Source organism: Salvelinus namaycush, chromosome 29, assembly GCF_016432855.1.
Source record: "Salvelinus namaycush isolate Seneca chromosome 29, SaNama_1.0, whole genome shotgun sequence".
NCBI classification, from domain to species: Eukaryota; Metazoa; Chordata; class Actinopteri; order Salmoniformes; family Salmonidae; genus Salvelinus; species Salvelinus namaycush.
The window spans coordinates 14903073-14922404 of record NC_052335.1 but is presented as its reverse complement, the minus strand read 5'-3'; the positions used below and the strand labels follow the sequence as shown (position 1 = coordinate 14922404).

At 41.5% G+C, this 19332-nt stretch overlaps 3 protein-coding genes across 3 annotated transcripts in view; 1 reads left to right on the top strand and 2 right to left on the bottom strand.

The window, feature by feature from the left end:
• Positions 1-5157, top strand: part of LOC120024396 (disheveled-associated activator of morphogenesis 1-like) — a 68334-nt gene extending 63177 nt beyond the window's left edge. Inside the window, exons 24-25 of the mRNA XM_038968637.1 lie at positions 1322-1492; positions 2355-5157. Coding sequence (XP_038824565.1) covers positions 1322-1492; positions 2355-2564 — 381 coding nt within the window. The 3' untranslated portion in view covers positions 2565-5157. The remainder of the gene's footprint in view (positions 1-1321; positions 1493-2354) is intronic.
• Positions 5158-5166: 9 nt separating this feature from the next.
• Positions 5167-10670, bottom strand: LOC120024397 (trans-L-3-hydroxyproline dehydratase). Its single transcript, XM_038968639.1, has 6 exons — positions 10612-10670; positions 7843-8314; positions 7503-7672; positions 7258-7380; positions 6827-6964; positions 5167-6350 (listed from the first exon to the last, which is right to left on the bottom strand). The coding sequence occupies exons 1-6, from the start codon at positions 10642-10644 to the stop codon at positions 6225-6227; spliced, it is 1062 nt and encodes a 353-aa protein (XP_038824567.1). The 5' UTR covers positions 10645-10670; the 3' UTR covers positions 5167-6224.
• A 5097-nt stretch (positions 10671-15767) lies between these two features.
• On the bottom strand, positions 15768-19118 carry LOC120023965 (potassium channel subfamily K member 1-like). The gene is made up of 3 exons (XM_038968065.1): positions 18782-19118; positions 17751-18155; positions 15768-16018 (listed from the first exon to the last, which is right to left on the bottom strand). Exons 1-3 carry the CDS (start codon positions 19116-19118, stop codon positions 15768-15770), a joined length of 993 nt encoding a protein of 330 aa, XP_038823993.1.
• Between the last annotated feature and the right edge of the window lie 214 nt (positions 19119-19332).

The window sequence follows — 19332 nt, the reverse complement described above, 5'->3', positions numbered from 1 at the left end:
TTTTATATAACATGCAGAATTGTGCACTTTTTGCTATAGAGGGTTAATGTTTGCTCTCAGATGTTAAATATGTTTAGGTGGTGCTGTGCAGATCCTCAGGCCACAGAATATCTCTAGTTGTAGTGAGCCATATACACCGGACCCAAACAGACACAAAATTCCCCTCTCCCCCAACCCCATCACACCACCCACCGGCACCTGTGGCGTTGCATGCCTCATATGGCAGTGATGAACTCGCATCAAAGGCATAGTAGGAAGAGCAAAGTTAACGGTGCCCCCCACTTCACCCCATACACTACGACAAACACACACGCACCCAGTTCTCATTTCTTCCCTAGGCCCAGGTTCACCAGCTGTAATCAGTAGCACATGAAATGTAAGTTAATGAGGGCTTCAAAGCCTTGCTGCTGCTCCGCTACCAAGGGAGCAGGACATCACTGTTTTACAGCAGAACAGGACCCTAACCGCCACTGTCTTTGTTGTGTTTGTTGTTTTCAAACCCTAGCATTAGAAGGCTTCCTTCCTTCTTTTAATGACGTGTTAATAATATGACACCAAACACATAGAATCAAGGGTAGTGGGTCAAAGTAAAGGAGCTGACATTACTACAGACTCATTTACTGTCGTTATACGTCTGGAGAATCTGCAATGTTCTCAATTTTCTAACCCACAAAAATTTACTCATGGTTACATGGTTAGGACTTGTTTTGTCCTTTTGGTTTTTGCAAGCTATCCTCAATGCAGTTGTTTGTGATGGGTGATGGTTCTGTGTGGCTACAGTTGTTGTTCTTGTTCTGAATAAATGACATTATGTCTGTCTAGTAGTTGTTCTGTGTGTGTCTGTGCTTGCGTTGGTTGGTTGCAAAGCCTTAGCACTGGCCTGTATTTTGGCCCTGCTGCTGCACCATAAAGCTGATAAACGGTTTGCCGTAATGGCACTGTTGTTGATTCTGGAGTAACATCTTCTGGGAACGCAGGTCACACTATGATTTAAACACGTCTTGGGAAATGCTCTGATATAGATACAGTATATACTACTATGGTCAATATGCTCTCATTTCATCTCCGGTCAATATAATCACCTTTCTTCTACAATGCTCTCAGTGGTAATGTAAACCAATGTTTGGCCAAGAACAAATGCCTGTGTGGATCAGAAATAACTATATACACACTACCAGAAATAGCCGTACTTAAAAATCACAACATATAGCCAGAAATGGATGTATGCACACATATTTTTCTCGGGTCAGAGGTGGCTGCAGTAAAAAAAACTGTTCTAGGGTCAGTGAATGTTTTAGTTAATCTCTTCTCAATCCCAAAGTTCCTGAGGGCGGTGAAGCATTTTGGTGAAGATGCCGGGAAGATGCAGCCGGATGAGTTCTTTGGCATCTTCGACCAGTTTCTGGGGTCGTTTGCTGAGGCGCGTCAGGAAAATGAGAATATGCGCCGGCGCAAGGATGAGGAGGAGCGCAGGGCAAAAATGGAAACTCAGGTGTGTACATACCTGCTAGTCCTGAATTTCATTAAGATTTCCCCTGACAATTCTCCCTTATTTCAATATCTGTGTGCTGTTTTGATGTCGCATTTAGTGCTGAAGATCGCAACCTCATTTCATTATGGATTTAAGTTACAGCTGTAAGGGTGAACATCACATTATCACAACCAATAATGACATTTTGATTACATCAGATATGTCACCAGGGCAATTTTCAGATTTTACATTTTCGTACCTCAAAAGAGGTCTTGAGTCTAACCAATTTCATATTCCATGCCTTTTGCTGATTAGATTGCATAACATGCATTAGGAGAGATCTGTAGGGATACATTTCAGATTAATGGGAAAGATTGGTCCCATCCAAAATCAGCTTTCCCTCTGAGTCCTTCAACCTGTTCATCTGGCAAAAATCCTGATGTCCTTTCATTCAAGTACAGAAATCAGATAAAATGCTCAATTAGATTAAGAAATGTGCGTCATGCACAGAATACTTGGACATCAGTCTTTTTCATCAGGATATTGGGCTGGATATGGTGCCACTACTGGTACAAGCCTTGCTCTTGGCTCCATTTGCTTGTGAACACACTCGACAATGGCTAAACCAGCTACAATCTAACACTTCCCATGGCTCAAGATCGTATTGGAATGTTTAATGCCAGTTTGACTGAGACGTGGAACGTAGTCAATATGCAAAACACAAGGTTGACAGGAGGAAATTAGGCGCTTTTTGAAAAATATCACATCAGCTGTTGTCGTTACACCTTTATAGCAATAGCCCTTTTTCTTCCCCCATGTCTTTCCTGTCATGATCTCTCCATATTTCCATCTACCCTAGTTTCTGTCTCTCTCTCTCTCTCAGCTGAAGGAGCAGAGAGAGAAGGAGCGGAAGGCACGGAAAGCGAAGGCCAGCGGCGAGGACGACGGCGGAGAGTTTGACGACCTGGTGTCGGCACTGCGCTCCGGCGAGGTCTTCGACAAGGACCTGTCCAAGATGAAACGCAACCGCAAGCGCATCAACAGCCAGCCAGATACTGGCAGGGAGCGGCCAGTCACCAAGCTCAACTTCTGAGAGGTCCGGCCCCCTGCCCAGCCCTCCATCCTTTGATCCACCCACTGTCCATTTCACAAGCCTATCAACTCAAGACAACCCAGCCATCCACAGGCTGCTTCACCTCTCCTTTTGGCCTATACTGTCATCCGGTGGCAAACGTTGGGAGTGCACATTCTTGACCCAACAGACTCAGAGAAACGTAAAACCAGGTTCCACTCATCACAGTATAAAGTTCTGAAACATTTTGAGACATGTCAGGCTGTTAACCTTTTGAGGTCTGTAGGAGGCATCACTTCCATTGAAAACTTTGCTACTATGTGACAATAGGAGCAATTGATGAATATGACCCAGGATAGTGAATGTTGCAAGGTGGTCTACTGTTCTTCCCCCAAGATGGAACAGAAGGATAAAATGGATATAGACGTTTGTCTGGAAATGAATAACCAAATAAACAGAGTTTGAGGTGGAAGAAGTTTACTAAAACCAGGAAGAGGCCTCTGACAACGCGTGTTATTTGTATTTCAGAATGTATCAAAATGGGAGGATGGACTGACAACACTATCGTGTGGAGGTCACCTGGGGCGTCATTTATAACCGTTGCGTAAATTTCACACAATTCCTGCGTGCACCATTTCTGAGAAGTCTGCACACGTACAAAAATATTGAGATTTATAAATCAGACCTGTCGTGACATGGGGACAATAACGGCCGTTATTTACTGTATAATTTGGAACTATTGGCATTAGGCCACGGCATGCAAAATACGAATTGTTGTTCGATATTTACTTTATCAATAGATTATTGGGTTTCTATTTCCTGCCTTGGTATAGACTCAGATTAAATAGGCAATGATGTCGCGCTCCTATCGCACAAGAAAAACGTCAGCCTGCCCATACTGTCTATTATTTCTATAGGTCTATTTACTATGTTGGCAGAATGTTTTAATCTTTAGCAATAATTTATGCTGTATCTGGAAAAGCACTGTCAGTGTCTGTAAGAGAAAACAATGGCAAATTGTCGTGGAGCCGTCAGCAGAACGTTTTAATTCAAAAATGTTTTGCATCGACTTTACCTCACAACCTAAATATACTAAAATTAATATATGCCATTTAGCAGACGCTTTTATCCAATCCTACTTTAATGCGTGCATACATTTCATGTATGAATGGTTCTGGGGATCGAACCCACTGATATGGCGTAGCAAACGCCATGCTCTACCAACTGAGGAGCACAAATATGATGGATTGCCAGTTCGAATTGTAAAACATTGTAGAGCGGGCTGCCAAAAAATTAGGCAATTACAGTAGGCCTATTTCATTGTAAAAGATCTGTATGTCGGTATTATAAACCGCGCTCCCTAAAATATTGCAAAACATATAGCATATCTGTTTACTAGGCTTCTAGGTCCAATGAAATGGCAGATGCGCATGGTAATTTATTCTATGTCCTTCGGGAATATGAACCCATCACGGCCGGAAAAGGTGAGGAATATATTCTACAATGGTTATGAAAATAAATAGGAAAAAGATTCCGATGTCTAATTATTTTGGATTCTAAAATTAAAAGGGATTTTCGCTCTTCTCACTAATGGCAAATGGCTGCATTCTTGTTAATATGTTTTCCAGTTCTTTATGAATATGCTTGTCATATCGCCATTTGCAGAAAATACTTGGTTGCAATACAATATTTCAACCACTAGCAGATGTACGTACGCATGGTCTAAAATTAGCGACAAGGAGAGCACATTCTCAGTTCAAGTTACATTTTTATGCGTGAAAACTGGCACGCACCCATTTTGGGGTATATTTTGTACATACGCACGGTTTATAAATGAGGCCCCACGACTGCTGTGGAAAGTCACTATTTGCTCAGACCTCATCTGATATATACACCTTTATAGCCCATGTAACCTGTGGAAACATATTCTATGTCTGGATGGAATTGATTCCAATGACATTATAGCTTCACTAAACAACCCCCAAATTCATGCTGGAGCATGCTCATTCATGCTTGAACAGACACTATTCATGCTGTGTTTAATGGCAGAATCATTGGGCAGACTGAAATGTACAGGAAACACAACAATTTTTCAAGGCTGGGTGTTGGAACGGCATTTGGACTTGGAAGAGAAATCCAAAACCAGTGGAAGATGTATGTTGATCAACTATAGTTGACATTAAGAGGACATTTTACAGAGTGGACAAACTTTCACTTTTTTTTCCTGCTGGAATGGGGAATTTTGTATGTGGTGATTTTCTAGATCATTAACGCCCAACGTAACCAAGGATCTGAGTGAATAATTACAGGACAGGAAAATACTTTGTTGTTATCCAACAGCCTTGTCTGCCATTTCACAAAACTGTGGACGCTCATATCAGACTCTAATACAATGTTGTTCCCCCCCATATTTCATGTTGTAATTAACTTAAAACCATATTCAGTCAATGCAATACTACTCAACCATGATTTCCTTTCACAGGAGTGCCCTCCTCCACAGTTCAACTGTGTGGCAAATTCTCTTTCACAATTTGAGATACCTCCATTGGGCTTCTATAATTTAAATCTGGCCTTCCATTTTATGATGGAGCTGAAGTTAATAAATGGGGAAAAAGATGCAGGTTGTGGTATTTTTATTTCAAATCAAGGTGAAAATAACATTCCCAATCACAGCTAAATGTGTCTATGAATGGATACATTTTTTTTAAAATGACAAACATCAGCCTCCTTCATAGTCACTTGACTACTTTAGCAGAAAATGTTTCTATAGCACCATCTTGAGGCCAATATGTGATATTACCCAATATGTTACCCAATATCCACCTTGGCTTTGTAGCGCGACACTAACATTGATTTGCACATCACCTTAAAGGGAGGCTGAACTGACTGATTTCACCAGTTTTCCTCCTCATAGGAAATGTGATAATGTCATGGGGGTGTGGTTTATAATAATATATTCCATTTATCAGACGCTTTAAAGTGTGCATACCGTAGGTTGGTGCACCTTAATTGGGGAGGACGGGCTCGTGGAAATGGCTGGAGTGGAATGGTATCAAACACATGGTCTTCCCGATGTTGTAGGCACAATGCATTGGTAATGAAGGGGGATGTGTTTTTTCATCCAATACAACTGTTGGATTTTCAAATACAAACAGCGGGAGGTCTCAACCCCTAGGGGGGAAAAATGTTTGAGAGAATCAAAGTTCAAAATGTTTTGTGTATATTGCACCAACAAACTGACTCCTGTCCAGACCAGTGTGTCACAGCTCTCCCATCGCTGTGTACCAGGCGATGACTGGCATGACTGAAATCAAAACCCAATCCTCAAATATCCAATAAATCTGAGACATTGTTTCCTTAAAAATACTGACTTTATGACCACTACAGGACAGGAACAAACTTTGTTATATTGGACACCTGCTCATGGAAGTTGACCTTAACCATGCAGATGTTTGAGGGAATTCCAACAGTCTTGTCTGCCATTTCACAAAACTGTGGAGGCTCAATTCAGACTCAGTGCATACAGTACATACAATATTTATGATCATTACTGATGCCACATAGGCCTTCAATGAGAGATGTTTTTTAAAAGTTTTTTTTACAATTTATTTGTAATCTGATATGGTCCTTTGCTTGGATGGAGATGCACTCAAAAGTTGTTGTGGACACTGGTAGCTGCTCCTATTTCAGCAGGAAACCAAGTTTTAGCTTGTCGTCACTTTCCTGCACAAAGCTGGCCACGCCAGTGTAGTGTGCTCTGCCAGCCACCTCAACCACCACAGCCTTGAAGTCTCCACATGTGGTGTCCTGTGCAAAATGGAGAGAGAAGTAATTGGGTGCATTCCAGGTAGACAATTATAGAACTTTGTTTATGCTTTAAATAGAATATGCATAAAACTGAGTTTACCATACGATTATTGTACTAGTTTTGGGCTAAGCTTTTGTGTGTGTCAAATATCTTTGCACCAATTGTTCAGCAATGTCAACTGCAGAAAGCAGCAACAAGTCAGTGGCCTTCGATCAAAATGCTGTGTTTTGCAAAGACGCAGTTATCAGTATTTCTCCCCCCATGTACAGTATGCTCTTATTTGCTCCTCTGCACCTGCTGCACTATCAAGTCTGCATAGTGCATACAGACCTTCTGCTATCCTGAAATTAATATCAATATAACAAGACAAATCATACATTTTGAGATATCATTGTGTTAATGAAACAAAGCTTAATTGAAAACTTCCAAAAAGGCTTTGAGAGGCATGAAAAGATATTGGAGACAGCCCTAGTACCTGAACAGCTTTGCCAGTGAACAGAGATCCTGTGGCCCCGCTCTGGAAGGTCCTAGTCTGGTTGAGTTGGATGAGGCCTTTATGGTACTGGAGAGCCACACGGGCAGTGACCCCTGAACCTGTAGGGCTTCTGTCCACCTAGCCCATGTGACGTGTCAGAGAACCAAAAAGGAAACAAAATCAGACCACATTAATGAAAGAAGTCTTGCTATAGTTGCAGTTAACTTGAACTCTTCTAATTTGAATATCAAAGGACTTATTTACAAATCACTGCCTACTTCTCTCTCCAATGTTTATCTATGCTTGCCTTTTACTTTTCTTTTAAACCTTACTTCAAATCATATGGTGATATGACCGGTAGCATAGGTATCATGTACAGTGGCTTCTGTTGAAGGCTACTGTACCGTGGCAGGATTTAAAGTTAGTTGTACCTGGGCATCTGCAAACACACACATGTTAGCAGTGGGCTCTTGGGAATAGGCATCTTTTCCATCCGTGAGGATGGTGCCATAGAGGAAGGCTAGGTCCTCACTGGTTGGGTGGTGCAGTTTTACCTAGGGGAACCACACATTCACAGGGTTATTAATCTCCTAGGTTGAAGGATTTAGGACATTGAGGTGAACATTGAGTGGCCATTAAACTGCAAATTTACAGTTGGGCTAGAACAAATCTTTACCTGAGATTTGACAGAGTTGGTCACTGCAGTAGCTGCATCCACCAGATCCCTGGTCTTGGACTTGTTGATGTCCAGGCCAAATCGCTCTGCACTTACAAATGCGTAGAATGCTCCTCCGTAGCTTATATCAACAGTGACTTCATCATGCCCAGGCACAGCAACAATTACATCTGACAAAAAGAGATTTAGCGTTGATAGCCAAAGGCAGCCAGCAGTGTAAAGTAATTTGAGATGGTGATACCTTGTATTCTACAGAACACAGATCCATATTTCCTCATTGCAACTCTATATGCAATATTACTATGTATTGAAATGCTTGATAGCAAAGAATGTAACTTACCTGTTGCAAATGCAAACGCTGGAACACTGTGGAACCTCACACCTCCGGTTTTACCATTGGAGTACTCCACAAATGCCTTAACCAGGCCACATGGACAGTGTATATTCACCTGCGTCTCTGGCGACCTTGGCTCTTGAACAAGTTTGTAGTCTACAGCGAACCTCCCAAGAGCGATGACTGCGTGGCCACACATGGTACTGTAACCTTCGTTGTGCATGAAAAGAACCCCCAAGTCGGCTTCAGGTATCTCACTCTCCACGACCAGGGCTCCGTACATGTCATAGTGTCCTCTTGGTTCGAACATCAACACTCTCCGTAGGTAGTCCAGATGCTCTCTCACGTAGCGTCGTTTGGATAGCACACCCTCGCCCTTAACCTCTGGGTAACCACTAAGGATAATGCGCAAAGGCTCTCCACCTGTGTGCATGTCAACCACAGAGAGTACCGATCCTTCGTGGGGTGGAAGCTCCATCTGATTTCAACAAAAACAGTCAACCAGAAGGTTTGCATGCAATTTTCTGTGGTGTAATAATTGATCGCTAGGTCATGGGAATGCAACAATATTATCCATTGGGTTTATCTACCTCAGGTTAGGGCCCTGTGTTTTGCCAATCATATAACACAGTAATATTTTATCCTGGATTTGAAGCCTATTCCAGAAATTAGAACTACATAAAAATTTCAAACAATGGTCTGAGGATTGTGCTGGAGCATCTGACATGAAAATGGGACAGTTTTATGAAAAAGCTTTAAATAAAAGTTAAAATATAGCAGGGTTGGGGTTAATTCCACAAATTCAATTCCCTCTCCCTGTAAATTCCATTTAATTCAAATTCCAGGTCAGTCTGAATTCAGAGATGGGGGCGGGGAATGGCGAACAGTAATATAAAACATTAAGAACTCTTTCCATGACATGGACTGACCAGGCAAATCCATGTGAAAGCTATGATCCCTTATTGATGTCACTTGTTAAATTCACTTTAATCAGTGTAGATGAAGGGGAGGAGACAGGTTAAAGAAGGATTTTTAAGCCTTTGAGCGGGATATGGTAGTACAGTAGGTGCCGGGCTTACCGGTTTGTGTCAAGAACTGCAACGCTGCTGGGTTTGTCACGCTCAGTTTACCGTGTGTATCCAGAATAAAGGTCGACCGATTAATCGGAATGGCCGATTTAATTAGGGCCGATTTCAAGTTTTCATACCAATCGGAAATCGGTATTTTTGGACACCAATTTGGCCGATTTAAAAAATTAAAAAAATTAAAAATGTTACATCTTTATTTAACTAGGCAAGTCAGTTAAGAACACATTCTTATTTTCAATGGCGGCCTAGGAACGGTGGGTTAACTGCCTTGTTCAGGGGCAGAACGACAGATTTTTACCTTGTCAGCTCGGGGATTCAATCTTGCAACCTTACAGTTAACTAGTCCAATGCTCTAACCACCTGCTTTACATTGCACTCCACGAGGAGCCTGCCTGTTACGCGAATGCAGTAAGAAGCCAAGGTAAGTTGCTAGCTAGCATTAAACTTATCTGATAAAAAACAATCAATCAATCAATCATAATCACTAGTTAACTACACATGGTTGATGATATTACTAGTTTATCTAGCGTGTCCTGCGTTGCATATAATCGATGCGGTGCGCATTTGCGAAAAAGGACTGTCTTTGCTCCAACGTGTACCTAACTATAAACATCAATGCCTTTCTTAAAATCAATACACAAGTATATATTTTTAAACCTGCATATTTAGTTAATATTGCCTGCTAACATGAATTTCATTGTGTCACTTCTCTTGCAACAGAGTCAGGGTATATGCAGCAGTTTGGGCCGCCTGGCTCGTTGCGAACTGTGTGAAGACTATTTCTTCCTACGTCATTTTAGAGAATTTCGCAGTACGTCCAACCGCAGACCACGTGTATGGCGTTGTTGGCAAACAGTTTGATGATGTCAACGTTATGTTATGGTATGGGCAGGCATAAGCTACGTACAATTAACACAATTGCATTTTATCTATGGCAATTTGAATGCACTGAGATACCATGACCAGATCCTGAGGCACATTGTCGTGCCATTCATCCACCGCCATCACCTCATGTTTCAGCATGATTAATACATTGCCCCATGTCGCAAGGATCTGTACACCAGTCCTGGAAGCTGAAAATGTCCCAGTTCTTCCATGGCCTGTATACTCAGACATGCCACCCATTGAGCATGTTTGGGATTGTCTGGATCGACGTGTACGACTGCGCATTCCAGTTCCCCGCAATATCCATCAACTTCACACAGCCATTGAAGAGGAGTGGGGCAACATTCCACAGGCCACAATCAACAGCCTGATCAACTAACTATATGCTAAAGATATGTGTGGCCCTGCATGAGGCAAATGGTGGTCACACCACAGACTGACTGGTTTTCTGATCCACGCCCTTACCTTTTTTTAAGGTATCTTTGACCAACAGATGCATATCTGTATTCCCAGTCATGTTAAATCCATAGATTAGGGCGTAACAAATTAATTTAAATTGACTTATTTCCTTATATGAACTGTAACTCAGTAAAATCTTTGAAATTGTTGCATGTTGCCTTTATATTTTTGTTCAGTTCAGAATGAAGTGTATTGAATTGAGTAAAAAAATACATGAAAAAAACACCTACAGATAGACCGTATTCAAAACAGTTTTTCAAGGTAGCCTATGAAGTTAAAAGTAGTTCGAACTATGCTATTAGAGTGCAAAGCACACAGGGCATGCGTAGAGTTGTTTACCTACTTTCTTAGATCCAATCCTGCTATTTACATTCATGGAACGCTGCTTAAATGTCCGTTCCTTTCTTTCCGGTATTCAAATGCAACTTCAAAATAAAAGTCAAAAACATTTTTTTTAATCAATGGCTTCTAATATTATTATTTCAAGCAAATGTGATAAAGGATTAATGAAAACAAGAAGAATTTGGGATTTCAACTCAATTATTTCAAACCAATAAGTACTAATTCAATATTGAGACTGGTATTTATAGGCCTGTAGCAGTGGTGTCGTGATATTTCCAGCATGCGGCGCTGTTAACACTTTCCAAAGACCTTGATTCTATTTGAGACAGTTTTACATTGCAAACTCTACTACACCCAAACTCAAAAGGAAATGATTGGGTACTGGTGTGGATAGACGAAATCAACGTGCATATGCATGGCTGGTTTGGGGGCGGTGATAGGTTTTGTTTACACTAAACAGTATCCCTTTCTGAAGGTCATGGACGCATTCGAGCGGATCACTTTTGTCAAGTCCTTTACCATCGTTGGTCACCGTCTTTCAAAGTGTGTAGCATTCTGGGGCACTTTTTTAATTTTTTACTTACGCCTACATGTCGACTGCATGAACGTTACAAAAATCATGTGATCAAAGGTCATGACTGCAGCCGTGAATCCCAAAGTGTTGTGACGAAACTCCAAGGATGACTTAACAGAGAGTGACGATGGGCTTTAATAAACAAAGCACTCCTCCATTCTTTTGGATTAAATTGTGCAAACTCCAAACATATGCAGTGCTTGTTGTGATAACACTAAACTCTGAAACCTGCAGCCTTGCTGTCTAGATCATTTTTACTCCCTCAGCTTTGGGACACTTGTGCAGATGGCAAAGGCACACGTGAAAGCTCAAATGGAAGGCTGAGGGGAAGGGGTGATTTGTGATTCAGCCCAAATTCTGTAGTTGCTTTTCAACAACTTCATCCTGCAGCCATCATCTGCATTGTGGGAGGCTGTATTGTCAACCAAACCAGTTTTTTGTTTGTTTGACCAATGCGAACGTGACCAAAGACAAGACTGAAACGCAGTGGTGTAAAAAGTACCCAATTGTCATACTTGAGTAAAAGTAAAGATATCTTAAGAGAAAATGACTCAAGTGAAAGTCACTCAGTAAAATACTACTTGAGTAAAAGTCTAAAAGTATTTGTTTTTAAATATACTTAAGTATAAAAAGTACATGTAATTGCTAAAATATACTTAAGTATCAAAAGTAAAAGTATACAACATTTCAAATTCCTTATATTAAACAAACCAGGGCACACTCCAACACTCAGACATCATTTACAAAGCATTCAAAATGTAAAGAGTACTTTTGGGTGTCAGGGAAAACGTATGCCGTAAAAAGTATATTGTTTTCTTTAGAAAAGTAGTGAGGCGAAAGCTGTCAAAAATATAAATAGTAATGTACAGATACCCCCCAAAACGACTTGATTAGTATTCAAGTATTTTTACTAGAGTACTTTACACCACTGCTGAAAAGGAACCAATTTGCTGCGATTCATGTGTCACGATTCATACATCCAATAACAAGCACCGAGACCTGTTGACAGAGCGATTTTTGAGGATTTTACATGTTGTGGTGTTCGTCTGCAAAGTTGTTTCCGCGGTTGCAAAAAGCTAAATTAACATAACACAAACTGAATTAAATGTAAAAGGTTAAATGTAAAAGGCATTGAAAATAGAACGCTTGCGGTACGCTCAGTGCTCAGTTGTCATTTCACAGTGGTAAGCTTGTTTTTGTGAGAAATCTTTAAAAAACATCACATTTTGAAAAGCGGATACTAAAATATGAAAATACTACATGTCATGTCTAAAAATCTATATCTATCTTTCCTCTATAATGTTTTATGTCCTCCAGATTCGAGAAGAAAGATGACGAGTTTAATGGTGAGCCTGTCACTGTCCGTTAGCTTTTTAATTCTTCCACAACATCCAGCCTAATTGATGCAATGGTATTTTCCAGATTTTTGAACACTTTTTTCTTCATTGATTTAGTCACCCTAATTTTGGCCATTCTCCAATAACTTTTGAACGGGTTATGACAGAGACTTGAGGTTTGGACCATGGCTTTTCTTATCTACACAACTAACATACAGTATTTACCCATTTGTCAAAAGAAGCGTTTTGATTGAACACCCTAAACATATCAAATGTGTGTGTGTGTGTGTCACACCCTGACCTTAGAGAGCCTTTTTATGTCTTTATTTGGTTTGGTCAGGGTGTGATTTGGGGTGGGCATTCTGTTTTGTTTTCTATGATTTTGTGTTTCTATGTTTTGGCCGGGTATGGTTCTCAATCAGGGACAGCTGTCTATCGTTGTCTCTGATTGTGAACCATACTTAGGTAGCCCTTTTTCCCTCCTTTCGTTGTGGGTAGTTGTCTTTGTTTGTGGCACTATAGCCCTTAAACAATACAAAACCGACCGTGAAGTTTATTGTTTTGTTGGCGTCATTCCAAAATAAAAGTAATGTACGCTCACCACGCTGCGCTTTGGTCCAGTTCTTCCTCCAGCGACGGCCGTGACAATGTGTGTGTGTGTGTGTGTGTGTATGTATGTGTGTGTATATATATATATATATATATACACGCTACCGGTCAAAAGTTTTAGAACACCTACTCGTTCAAGGGTTGTTATTTATTTTTACTATTTTCTACATTGTAGAATAATAGTGAAGACATCAAAACTACGAAATAACACATATGGAATCATGTAGTAACCAAAAAAGGGTTAAACAAATCTAAATATATTTCAGATTCTTCAAATAGCCACCCTTTGCCTTGACAGCTTTGCACACCATTGGCATTCTCTCAATCAGCTTCACCTGGAATGCTTTTCTAGCAGTCTTGAAGGAGTTCCCACATATGCTGAGCACTTGTTGGCTGCTTTTCCTTCACTCTGTGGTCTGACTCATCCCAAACCATCTCAATTTGGTTGAGGTCGGGGGATTGTGGAGGCCAATCATCTGATGCAGCACTCCATCACTCTCCTTCTTGGTCAAATAGCCCTTACACAGCCTGGAGGTGTGTTGGGTCACTGTCCTGTTGAAAAACAGATGATATTCCCACTAAGCGCAAACCAGATGGATTGAGTATTGCTGCAGAATGCTGTGGTAGCCATGCTGGTTAAGTGTGCCTTGAATTCTAAATAAATCACAGTGTCACCAGCAAAGCACCCCCACACCTAAACACCTCCTCCTCCATGCTTTACGGTGGGAAATATACAAGCAGAGATCCTCCATTCACCCACACCGCACTCACAAAGACAGGGCGGTTGGAACCAAAAATCTCCAATTTGGTCTCCATACCAAAGGACACACATTTCCACCGGTCTAATGTCCATTGCTTGTATTTCTTGGCCCAAGCAAGTCTCTTCTTATCATTGGTGTCCTTCAGTAGTGGTTTCTTTGCAGCAATTCGACCATGAAGGCCTGATTCACACAGTCTCCGTTGAACAGTTGATGTTGAGATGTGTGTTACTTGAACACTGTGAAGCATTTATTTGGGCTACAATTTCTGAGGCCGAATTAATTTCCCCATAGGCTTGGCCAACGAGCCTTGGCGGAGTTAGTGCCTACAAAAAAACACCATTACCATTGCTCTCTATAAGCACGGTGACAACCAACCTTGGTCTCCCCCTTCTCCACATGCTTTACATACGACACTTTGTTTTGTGCAGACTTCGCCAGCCGCTTTGAACAGGGCACCCGGCTCACACCCCAACTCTCACCCGGGAGGCTGCATGGTTTCAAAACGTGCAATCACTTTTCACCTGTGAGGAAGCCTTGGCATAGAGCTCTGTAAATATTGTACATATTTCTTGCAATTGTGAAGTGTTTATATATATATATATATATATATATATATATATAATATATATATATATATTTTAATACTTTTGGGGGGTTTTGATAACCAGTTGAGGGTTAAGCAAAAATATCTGGTGGTGACCTGTGGAATTGCAGGACTGACGATGGCAAGTCTGTTTACTTGACTTAGCTGGCTAATCTAATTTGAATAATGCATCAACACCTGATCAACAAGGCACCAGCTTTTTATTCCACCTGCTCCTGTTTCTGGAAGGATGTGGACTGTGGTGTGAGGAGATGACAGAGGCTTGACTTGTAGGACACTGTTACTGATTACTGCTGAGGTGTGGTAGTCTCTCAGGCTCTTATATCTGCCGAAGCATTACCCAGGTGGGTGCTACACATTCGGTGGTGGATGTTCCAGCCTACCTACAGAGGAGTAGCTGTGAACTTCAGACACAGAGGTGCCTGATGCAAAACTCCGGGCCTGTCTGTCTGACTGATGTTTCTCCCTCCCTGGCAGTACCATCAACGCCACCCCCACTCAAGCTATACCTTTACTGAATTGCATTATTTAGCTGTGGGAGACTATCTCCCATGAAATGCCAGCTCCCTGAATTTATTGGGAGATACTGGTCTAGAGTAATCGCCAATCCCACAACACACTGGTTAGCCACACATCTCTCATTCAAACTGTATAGCTAATTTGTTTGAATGAGGAAGTGTAGAGCACCCAAAACCAACCTGCTCACCCTCCACATACAAGACAGTGGCATACAATACCCCCCCCCCACACACACATATTATGGATGAGCTCGTTTTGCATTGTCTAGTTGGTGGAGATTTCACTTTAGGACCAATGGAATGGTCTACTTTAAAATGTGCAAACTCCGCCCAACCAAAGCACTAGGCGATGCAAAAATAACGTGCCCAACAGCTGGGAGGTTGCTGGTTCAAACCCCGGACCAGGCGACACAAACATGGGAATGGAACTGAACTGGCAGATGGAAGGCTGCTGGTTTCTGATCCTATATACCATCCCTTGAGCAAGACATTTTAACCCCCCACAATGGCTCTCCTTTCAGGGGTGCTGCACTGCGGCTGCATCTCAACGTGTGTGTGTGTGTGTGTGTGTGTGTGTGTGTGTGTGTGTGTGTGTGTGTGTGTGTGTGTGTGTGTGTGTGTGTGTGTGTGTGTGTGTGTGTGTGTGTGTGTGTGTGTGTGTGTGTGTGTGTGTGTGTGTGTGAGGGAGGGAGGGGCATAAGGCAGAAGACACATTTCCATTAACATCAATACACAGTGAAGTATCTATTTTATGCTATTGCCAGGGTGTGTTGTCCTGGCGGAGGGAGGCAGCCTGGGCGGACACTGAGGAGAAGGTCAGCTGATCAGTTAGGTGATCAGTCATTTGATCATGTTCTGTGCTGCTAAACTCCTCCTGGTCTCTGGTCTCTGACTCTGGAGCATTATTTTCTCTGTAGAATCTCCTCCTGAAGCTCTTCAACTGTGGCAGCTCACAACACGTTTCCACCACCACCAACAGACACACCAAGCCCAGCAACAGGTACACTAACACAGAGGGAGAGTGACGAGAAACGGGGGAGAATAAGATTAATCACACATGAACCTGATATAGTAATTGATTGGTGGTTCTGTTATGGTTATAGTAACTTACAAGTGATGGCTAGACTATAGCATGTGGTCGGGGTTATGATTGTGTTATTATTAGGGCTGTCAGAGTTAATACGTTAACTCGGGTTAACTTTTTGTAATTTTAGTGCCCAATAATTTTTTATCGTGATTAATCGCCTTGTCTGAAACCCTTCAAAATACACTGACAACATCCCAAATACCCAATCTATACAGCTAAAAACAACAATGCATTCTAAAAACAAGTTCACTTTGAGGTTAAAGAAAGTCTGTTTTTTTCAATTTATCTAATTTTGCTAACCATTACCTTAGACCAAATCAAGTCATCAATATATTTTTTTTAATTATGAAAAATCTTAATTTCTGCTTAATTTAAGCAAATTCATAATTTGTGATTAATCAGGATTAATCACAGTAAATCCTGGAAATAACTTGATAAAAATGTTTATCGTTTGACCGCCCTAGTTATTATGGTTAGTTTATGGTTATTATAACTCATGATACCCTGATGAAGAGAGCTTGCTGTCAAAATGTTGTTAAATCAATTATTGCATCGGAGCTACTACAGTGGAGCCAGTGGTGTAAAGTAAAAATACTTTAACATACTACTTTATGTCGTTTTTTTGGGTATCTGTAATTTACTTTACTATTTATATTTTTGACTACTTTTACTTCACTACATTCCTAACGAAAAGAATGTACATTTTACTCCACACATTTTCCCTGACACCCAAAAGTACTCTTTACATTTCGAATGCTTAGCAGGACAGGAAAATGGTCCAATTCACACACTTATCAAGAGAACATCCCTGGTCATCCCTACTAAACACAAATGCTTGGTTTGTAAATTATGTCTGAGTGTGGGGATGTGCCCCTGGCTATCTGTAAATTAATATAAGGAATGTGAAATAATTTATACTTTTACTTTTGATTCTTAAGTATATTTTAGCAATTATATTGACTTTTAATACTTATATTTAAAACCAAATACTTTTACTCAAGTAGTAATTTACTGGGTGACTTTCACTTTTACTTGAGTCATTTTCTATTAAGGTATCTTTACTTTTACTCAAGTATGACAATTGGGTACTTTTTCCACCACTGAGTGGTGTTTCCATTTCAAAAAAATAACTTATAGGACATGGCTAAAGACTGTAGTGCACTGTACTTTGGGGTTATGGTCAGTGTTGCATCATGAATAGTAGGGCTGGTTATAACAGTGGTAGTGCAGCTACCCATCCCCTCGCAAAAAAACTGCACATTCGCCAAAGCCAGCACATGCGCCAAAGCCAGAATCACGTGACCTTCACCACCTTCATGTATTACACCAAGGATTCTGCATTTAGGTGCTAGATTGCCAATTTACATCTACTAAACATCCATTGTTGGGACCTGAAGTATAGAACCTCCGAAATTGAGAATCAATCATGAAACAGTGTGCACTGTTTTTATACACTGTTTACACTTAAGGTGACATCAAACTGCATTGAACAGATTATATTTCTTATCTATGGAATCTATTGTTGCATGGCAGTAGGGCAGGCGATCTATCTTGCTCTTTCATTAGTATCTTTGACAAGGTAAATAGCAGTGAGGGCTGAGGTTCACGGCTTTGCTATGGTTAGGTTATGGTTGTGTTATAGTAACTTACGTGTAATAGCCAGCTTATATAGCGTGCGGTGAGAGTTGGGAACGGTATTGTGAGTCTCTCCAGGTACATAGTCTCCTAGGCCAATTGTAGTAAGCGAGATGAAGCAGAAGTAGAGGGACTCCAGGTAGCTCCATAGAGGCTCCAGCCTGCAGAACACTACTGCTGGTAGGAGGAAGAGGAGCAGTGCTGCAACAACGGATAGACATGCCGCATGGACAGCGGCAAACTTCGGTTTGGACACGCCCCATCGCAGGTGAAGGTACGCCACAGGCCGGCGTGTCACCAGGACCATAATTCTTTGTACCAGGGCGGAGAGGAAGAGGAGCGTGACGGGGATTCCGAGGAGAGAGTAGAACACACAGAATGCCTTTCCTCCATCTGACAGTGGTACAGTGTGACCATAGCCTGCAACAACATGCACACACACCTTTTTAAATGCAATACCTATCCTGGAGGCTGACAGCCCTGCTCAGGTACAGGCCACTTCAGATTTATCCACTAGCACTGAAAATATAGATTTTGTTTTTGCAGAATTAGAGATATTGAATTTTGCCATTAGTTCCCCCTCAGAGAAATAAGGTGCATGATGCTGATGATTACATTTAGAGTGTATTTTTTTATTCATAGGAAGGCTTGAAATGGGCATGCACAGTAGTTTGGAAGGGTTTAAAACGTTTTTGCCTGTGCTACAGACATATCAGTCCACTAATACAGGACTAGTAAAGGCCCAGTGCACTACTTTTGTGAAGAAGAAAAAATATATATATATATTATTCTGATTTTTCAGGAGGTGCTGCAGCACCCTCAGCATCCCTACTTATGCATGGAAGGGGTACATTGAACGGGGTACATTGACCTGACACTTCAAACAACCCATAAGCTGCAGGCTTATTCAATTCATCTTAATGTTTTCACAGTTATCTAGTAGTGATCCTGCTTTGTGATACCCATCTTGAGAAGATGAAACAAACTTTAAATAACTACATTTTAGCAAAGGTTAAAATGACACTGACCAACCCACCTAAACCTACCTGTGGTGGTTAGAACTGTGCTGGTAAAGAACAGAGAGGAGATGAAGTCCCAGTTGTTTTCGCTAGCGTTACCGAGCACCGACACGCCGTAGTTATTGGCATGCAGCGCGCGGGTCAGAAGCTCCTCGAGCCGTTCGTCAGACACGCACGCGTTGTCCCAGAGAAACTTTTGCCGGGCGGTCTCCAGTTGTTCGCGCAGCCGTTGCTCATATGGAAGCTCCACGGCGGAGAAGACCCATGCGCCAAGAATCAGGTAGAGCGCATAGCCTGACAACAGCAATGCGAAACTCAGCTCTGACCGGTGTCGTTCCACCAGACTCGCGCACTGGCGGTACATTCTGAAACTGGACCTGACTTACAACTGTTTCTCTCAAATTCGCGGTCAATTTATTATGTCTACTTTTCACATTACTGATAGTTGTTATCGATGAGAGTGAATATCTAAAAGTATTCTGTCCAGATGGTGTGATCTCCTTTTCCTCATTCCATGATACAACCCTAGTCAAGGTGACGCTCGACCTGTCCTGAGGACGGGACGCGTGACGTCGTTG

What these genes read in the sequence shown, in the direction of transcription:
- LOC120024397 (XM_038968639.1), bottom strand. Translation starts at nt 10,644, where the DNA reads ATGAATGTAAATAGCAGGATTGGATCTAAGAAA. An exon ending in GTGTGTTTGCAGATGCCCAG is followed by an intron (nt 6,965 to 7,257) that starts GTACAACTAACT and finishes CACATGGGCTAG; the next exon opens with GTGGACAGAAGCCCTACAGG. An exon ending in TCACTGGCAAAGCTGTTCAG is followed by an intron (nt 6,351 to 6,826) that starts GTACTAGGGCTG and finishes CATTTTGCACAG; the next exon opens with GACACCACATGTGGAGACTT.
- LOC120023965 (XM_038968065.1), bottom strand. Translation starts at nt 19,118, where the DNA reads ATGTACCGCCAGTGCGCGAGTCTGGTGGAACGACACCGGTCAGAGCTG. An exon ending in CACAGTTCTAACCACCACAG is followed by an intron (nt 18,156 to 18,781) that starts GTAGGTTTAGGT and finishes ATGTTGTTGCAG; the next exon opens with GCTATGGTCACACTGTACCA. An exon ending in ATATAAGCTGGCTATTACAC is followed by an intron (nt 16,019 to 17,750) that starts GTAAGTTACTAT and finishes CCTCTGTGTTAG; the next exon opens with TGTACCTGTTGCTGGGCTTG.